The sequence below is a fragment of the Microtus ochrogaster genome, chromosome 8 (genome assembly GCF_000317375.1).
Source record: "Microtus ochrogaster isolate Prairie Vole_2 chromosome 8, MicOch1.0, whole genome shotgun sequence".
NCBI classification, from domain to species: domain Eukaryota; kingdom Metazoa; phylum Chordata; class Mammalia; order Rodentia; family Cricetidae; genus Microtus; species Microtus ochrogaster.
Genome location: NC_022015.1, coordinates 10,401,067 through 10,407,755, shown reverse-complemented (window position 1 = coordinate 10,407,755; position 6,689 = coordinate 10,401,067). Strand labels below are relative to the sequence as shown.

The window sequence follows — 6,689 nt, the reverse complement described above, 5'->3', positions numbered from 1 at the left end:
CCACCTGCCCTCCCCACCCCAGTAACCATGCAAGAGAGTTAACTGCACCCTCTCTAGAGAGCTATCTACAAACACATCGAAATTTGGTGCAAGGTACATTACTGTCTTAGTTATTATGCGTGAGTCTACACACACACACACACACACACACACACACACACACACACACGTATAGATGAACCCAAATGGCAACGTTCCACACTTTCCGTGTCCTTGCTACCAAATAACAATTTACCACAATGGGATTTGTAATCCAAGCATTTGGGAGGTGGAGGCAGATTAGGAGTTCAAATCTAGGTCTCAGAGTACCATAAGAGTGAGGGAGGGAAGTGGAAAGGGAGGGGAGGGAGCGAAAGAGAGGGGAAGGAGGGAAGGGGAAGAGAGGGGGCAAGGAGAAGGGGAGAAAAAAGACTGAGAAAAGAGGGAGAGGCTCCCAGAGGTATCTGGTCCCCACCCCGCGCCCGTGGGAACGGCCCCGCCCGCCTCTGTGACGTCATCCGGAACCCGACGAGGCGGGGCGGCTGGCCCAGGCTGGCCCAGGAGGGTCCTCGCGGAGCCAAGATGAGCGAGGGCAGCGCGGGCGACCCAGGTCGCGGCTCCAGCCGGCAGCGGGCCACACACCCAGGTAGGACTCGGCGGGACCGTGCGCGCGGGAAGGCGGGGTGGCTGCCATGGTCTCCAGAAGGGGACCGCTGCGGGGAAAACGGTGGGTAGTTAGTGGACCTGCCGGAGGGGGAGGCTCCCCTCGCCCTGTCTACCGAGCTGGGGAGGCAGTCCTCACTTTCCATAGGATGACCCTCGGACCCAGGCCAGCCTCTAGATCGCCATGGTATCTGTTCTGTAAAGAGACTGTGACAACCTGCCTGCCCTACAGGCTGACCTCGAGCCGCCTGCCCCTGGATATTCTGTTTAGATCCACTTGGAAGCCATTCCATCTCTGGTCTTTATTGCTGTGTGAATTTTACCAAGTGACTTGCCCTCTCTAAACCTCAGATTGGCTGAGAAACAGTGAAATATTAATAAATGCCCCCACATAGCCCCAGTTATAGTGAGACAGTAGTCAGTGGTAGCAGGGAGATTTTCTTTTTCTGTTAAACATACAGTCAGTTTACACAGCGTCCTAAGATTTTATAGAAATGTGTAAAGACACCGCCCAGTAGATACAATAGAGTTGCCAAGCCCCTCAGGCAGGCTTCCCTGTAGTTTGTATTTATTTTGTTTCTGCGCTCAGCCAGACTTAGCAATGAGATCTGAAGACTGAGTTTCAGTGTGAGATTGTATCTACCAAGGCAAAGCTTAGGGTGCAGCAAGATATAGACGCCAACATCAAGAAGAAAGACCCTGATCTTGGGACAATGCTTTGGAATCAGGGAAAAAAAAATATTCAGGCGAGGCGCTATGATAGTTTTTTTCTTGCTAGGTCCCAGCATTGCTAATGTCAGCTTCGTTTCAGCCCTCCGGTAGCAGTCAGAGACTGCAGTGTGACCCGGCCTAGAGTCCCCCAGAGAGGAGCGGGGGTGTGTCTCCTGGTAGAGTTTTCTGGCCTTGTATGAAGTTCCAGAATTCCATTCCTGCACTGTGAACGCCAAGTGTCTTTGTGGCTGGTTCCATCTGATCTTCCTCTTATCTCAGTACATGCTACACTGTTGCCATTCCTCTCTTCTCAGATCTTCTGGAGAGGGGAAGGGCCACTAAGCAACTCTTGGGCCCCTATAGTTGAACCATTTCCCCAACCCCTTGGGTATGTACAAGTTTTTGGTTGATTTGTAATAACTGGGGATTGGTCCCAGGGTCTCACACACGTGAGAGAAGAACCTTCCCTCTGAACTATGTTCCCCAGCCTTCTTTTACATTTTAAGTTTTTTTTGTTGTTTTTTGTTGTTGTTGTTGTTGTTGTTGTTTTTGGTATTTTTTGTTTTTTTGGACACTATCTTGTGTAATCTAGGCTGGCCTTGGACTCCTGCCTCTCCCTCCTGACCACTACCTCTGGTTTTGCTTGTTTTTAAGTTTTGAGACATTGCTCGCTATGCTGCCCAGGCTGGCCTTCAACTTACGACCTGCCCTGCCCTGGCATTCTGGGATACAGGTCCATGCTACCAGTACCAGGCAGATGCTGTTTCCTGACCTCCTAATCTAGCAGCATGAAGTGGGGCCTCTATGGAAAAGGAACCCACAGTGGCATGGTGGGCTGTATATAAGCAGTGCTTCTCTGGCCAGGCCTTAGAGGGTGCAGACAGGAGTGAGCCCTCTGGAGGTCTCTGCCCCCTGAATTCATACAGTAAGGCTGTAGTCAGGGACACCTGGTTTTGCAGTTGCCCGCACCTTTGACTAGGGCTAGAGGGTCCTTTCTACCATGTCCTGATCATGTGGGGTGACCCAGCTTTGCTGGCAGGGGCCTCGCTTCCTCTCTGTCTGGGCCTCCTCAGGGCTGTTTATGCTTCCCCTTAACATGATCCATGTCCTCCCCGGAGCAGCCGTCTCCAGAAGAGCAGTCTGGAAGCTGGAGTGTCCCGTGTCCATTCTTGAGGTTCACACTGTGTTTCTGCAGTGACTTCTCGGACATGCAGGTCTCCTTGCACAGTGTACAGGGTGCTGGGTTTGGATGTGAGCATCCAGATGTTTGGAACATGGCTCTCTGGGGCTGTTCTGGGTCCAGTGGCAATGCTACAAAATGTTGACTGTTGTTATTTAAGGCTGTACTTCCTTGTGCCCCCGGGCTTCTGGAAGGTGGCCTCAGTGCTCATCAGTGCCTGGCACACTCTGATGGTGGTGTCTGCATGGATGCCCTTCTCCGTTGGTTCCTATGTCCATGCTCATTCCTCCCACGCCCACCTGATGGTACTATCCTGCTCTAGCCCTCGTCCCTCCACCTTGGGGACCATGACCTACCTTAAAAGATGCTTACATTTCTTCTCTTCCTTCAGGGTCACTTATTCCCAGAAGCTCTCCTTGATTGCTTCTCTCAGGCTGGGCTCTGTTCCTACCATATGCTCTTGAGGCTCCCCTGGCTTCCCCTGAGGGAGAGGGGTTTTTTCCTATACCTGGCTTAATGCATTTTTGTTTTGTTTCAAATAGTTTGTTATGCAGCGTAGGCCTGCCTGGGACTCACTATGTAGACCTGGCTGGCCTCGAACTCACAGAGATCTGCCTCTCTCACCTTGCAGATGCTAGGAGTAAAGGCATAGGCCACCATGCCCAGCTGTGTTAGCAGCATTTAAATGTCTTCTATTTTTCTTCATTTCCTTTGCATGGATTCTGTTAAAAACTAGGCAGTCCTGAAAGATTGGTCCAAGCCCAGACAATGGGGCAGTAGGGGAAGACACAGTTAGCACCCATGTTAGTGTAAAAGTGAAGTGCCGGGCGATGGTGGCGCACGCCTTTAATCCCAGCACTCGGGAGGCAGAGGCAGGCGGATCTCTGTGAGTTCGAGACCAGCTTGGTCTACAGAGCTAGTTCCAGGACAGGCTCCAAAGCCACAGAGAAACCCTGTCTCTAAAAACAAAAACAAAAACAAAAACAAAAACAAAAACAAAAACAAAAAAAAAAGTGAAGTGAACCTCCTGTCCCGTGTGCGTGCTCACCCAGTTTGGGTCTTGGTGCATCCTTTCTACAAAAAGGCTTGTCTTGCCAAGCTGCTTTGTCTGTGCACTCCTCTGTGAGGTCATTTCTTCCTAATCTTCTCTCCCCTTTCCCTCTCTCCTCCCTCTGTCCCTCCTTTTCTCTTTCCTTCATGGAGGTTTGGTCATACATGTTCAGCTGCTTTTTCTCAGCATGGAGTGATGCAGAAGCATGCTCCCTGCTCCCCCCCAGTGAGAACCCACTCTGCACACCTCCATCCCCAGTGAGAACCCACTCTGCTATTCAGGAAGAATAAGGAGAAAGCTCTTTAGTGATTGGCTCACCCTGCCCTGAGTGATGTCCAGAGGGCTAACCTGGAGCAGAAGGTCTTTTTTATTAACTTACACATTTTAGGCTTCTATATTCCACATATGCTGTCATCCTTAATTCTTTTAGTTCAGCCCCATGTCACACTTTGAACACTGCCACTTGGGCAGATGGGAGAGTTACATAGCAGAGATATTACCAGGATTTTTTTTTCCTGAGACAAGGTTTCTCTTTCTCTGTAGCTTTGGAGCCTGTCCTGCAACTAGCTCTTGTAGACCAGGCAGGCTGGCCTCGAACTCCCAAGTGCTGGGATTAAAAGCCACCACCCTAGCGCCAGGATCATTTTTTTAATATTTATTTATTACGTATATAATATTCTGTTTGTGTGTGTGCCTGCAGGCCAGAAGAGAGCAGCAGACCCCATTTCAGATGGCTGTGAGCCACCATGTGAGCACCAGACCCCATTTCAGATGTGGTTGCTGGGACCCCATGTGGTTGCTGGGAATTGAACTCAGGACCTTTGGAAGAAGAGGCAATGCTCTTAACCTCTCAGCCATCTCTCCAGCCCTCCCCCCTGATCATTTCTTAACCAGTATTGTTTTGTTTGAAAGTTTGTTACCAAATCTTGCCCACCTGACAGAACTGTGCTTCTCTAAGAACTCAGGGGACTGAACTGCAGACCAGAACTTCATGATGGTTGCAGACCTGCTCTGGCCTTAGGGACGTGTTCTTTGCCACAACCCTACACTTCGATTATGGCATGATTTTTTTCTTCCTGCAGTTTTTAGCAAGCCTGTACTACTTTTCTCCAGTCTGGAGGCAGTGCTCCTTCGGCTAAGTTCCACTTTGTGTAATTTATATTTCCTAAGCAAGTTAATCCTTTATAGCATCGATCTTACTACTTAAAGTTTCTCCCACCTCAGGAGAGGGATCTGACCAGCTCTGACTGGTTCCAGCGTATTTCCATCGCCCCACAGAGACTCCACCTCCTTCCGGCAGTCCCTTCCGCCTCCTAGGTCTCACGCAACCAGCCCACTTTTACCTCTGTCTGTGGTTCTCCCATCCTGACACTGGTGTGAGTGCTTAGTGACTTTCTCTAAGCATGACATCAGAATTCATCCATGGTCACATGACACAGTGCTTCCGTCCTTTTGATGGGTGACTAATACTCCATTGCCAGTGGGTCACATTTGTGGATGCTCACGTCCACGGACATCTGGGCTGACTCAGCCCTTGGGTCCCTGTGGATGGGGTTGCTCAGCTCACGTGTGCACAGTTTTCTTACTGTTGGAAAACCTTGCCTTCCCCCACTCTTTTCCTCCTGTATTTTGGGCAGAGTCTTCTAGTGTAGCCCGATCTAGCCTTGCACCTGCCTTCTTCCTGTCTCTGTCACCCAGTGCTGGCACTTTAGGTGTGTACTACGCCTCGCTCCATCAAAAATCCAGGGTGACCTCTCTATTTTGCTGTTTAGATGGTGAAGCCCCATGGGATCACCCCTGGAGAACTGTGAGGCACATCAGGGCTGTGTGTGAACTATGCTAATAGGCCAGGCAGGGCCCCCAGCCTCTCAGGGGTCAACAGGCAGCTTCCCTCTTGAGATCAAACAGAGCACCTGTCAAAACACAGGTGGTGGCCTTCCAGACACCCAGGCAGCCTGGGGAGATTAAAGTCAACTTTCTTCTGTCTTGGGGACAGAGGATGGCAGTTTTCATCACTGACTGAGCAAGAGAAGTTGTATGTGTGTGTGTGTGCCTTGCCCAGTAGCTGGGATGTGAGATTCTGAGGACAATACTTGGGGATATTGTCCCAGTGCCCTGACAGTGTGTTGTTTTGCTTGGTCTTTGACTAACAGCCCGAGGTTTGGGACATGTCCATTGTGCCCAGGCTTCTGCAGATACCCCGTCAGGCATTTGCAGGGACTTAAAACTGCTCTTCTACTTGAGTCAAGTCTACTATACCACAATAAACATGAAGACAAATAGCCATTGGCCTGGGGTGTTTGTCTTCCCTTATCTGCTGAGCCCACTCATCCGGTGAATGACCCACTGCTTCTAGATGTCTAAAGAGGGTAGAATGTTCTGGACCAGGCTGGCAATTGCTTGAGCCTTTTTCAGTCAGAACTACAGTCAGGGTTCTCATGGGGACTGGTTCTCTTGAGCTATTTTTGCCCCTCTGTCTGGAGGAGGTCAGCTCTGTCCAGGAACAGTGACCCAGATTAGAGGTTGCTTTCTTTGTGTTTTCAGGAAGTGAAAACATTGGATGGATAAAAGGGGGAAATGTCTTTGCTGGGGTGTGACTTTGTTGCAGGCTGGCTGCTCTTTCCCAAGGAAGATTGTTTGGGTCTGGGACCACCCAGTCAAACTAGGCTGTGCACTTGGGCTTCTCTCCCAGAAGTAGAAGGGTGGAGATGGTGCCCGCTCTAGTCAGGCCCTTGGACTGACCCCTGGAGAGCCAGCCTGCAAGAGACAGGCCACAGAGTTCCAAGTCAAGGGAGTAAGCAATGGACAGAAGGGTGGGAAGAAAATCCAAGGGAACCTAACTGCTGGGAAAGAAATCACACAAAGGCTTGGGGTGGGGGAGGAGAGTAGTGCCAGCTCAGATGTGAAGTGACTCTGAGCTGAGGCAGGAGGATATAAAGAGAAGTGTTTGGGGGCCTTTGGTGGCAACGTAAGTGGGAGGAGCCTTCAGGAAGAGGGTACCTGTGGAATATTCCTTTACACTATGTGAATATATGTCTCTGTGATAGGTTCAGTAAGGAAGTTGACTGGCCAATAGCTGAGCAGAATAAAATTAGGTGGGAGAGG

General features: G+C 50.3%; 1 protein-coding gene across 2 annotated transcripts in view; it reads left to right on the top strand.

Annotated features, from left to right (window-relative positions):
- Positions 1-530: 530 nt before the first annotated feature.
- The window catches only part of Tmc7 (transmembrane channel like 7), a 51,828-nt gene continuing 45,669 nt past the window's right edge, over positions 531-6,689 (top strand). For both annotated transcript variants that reach the window (XM_013347657.2, XM_026781612.1), the window contains exon 1: positions 531-625. In XM_013347657.2, coding sequence (XP_013203111.2) covers positions 562-625 — 64 coding nt within the window. In that variant the 5' untranslated portion in view covers positions 531-561. The remainder of the gene's footprint in view (positions 626-6,689) is intronic.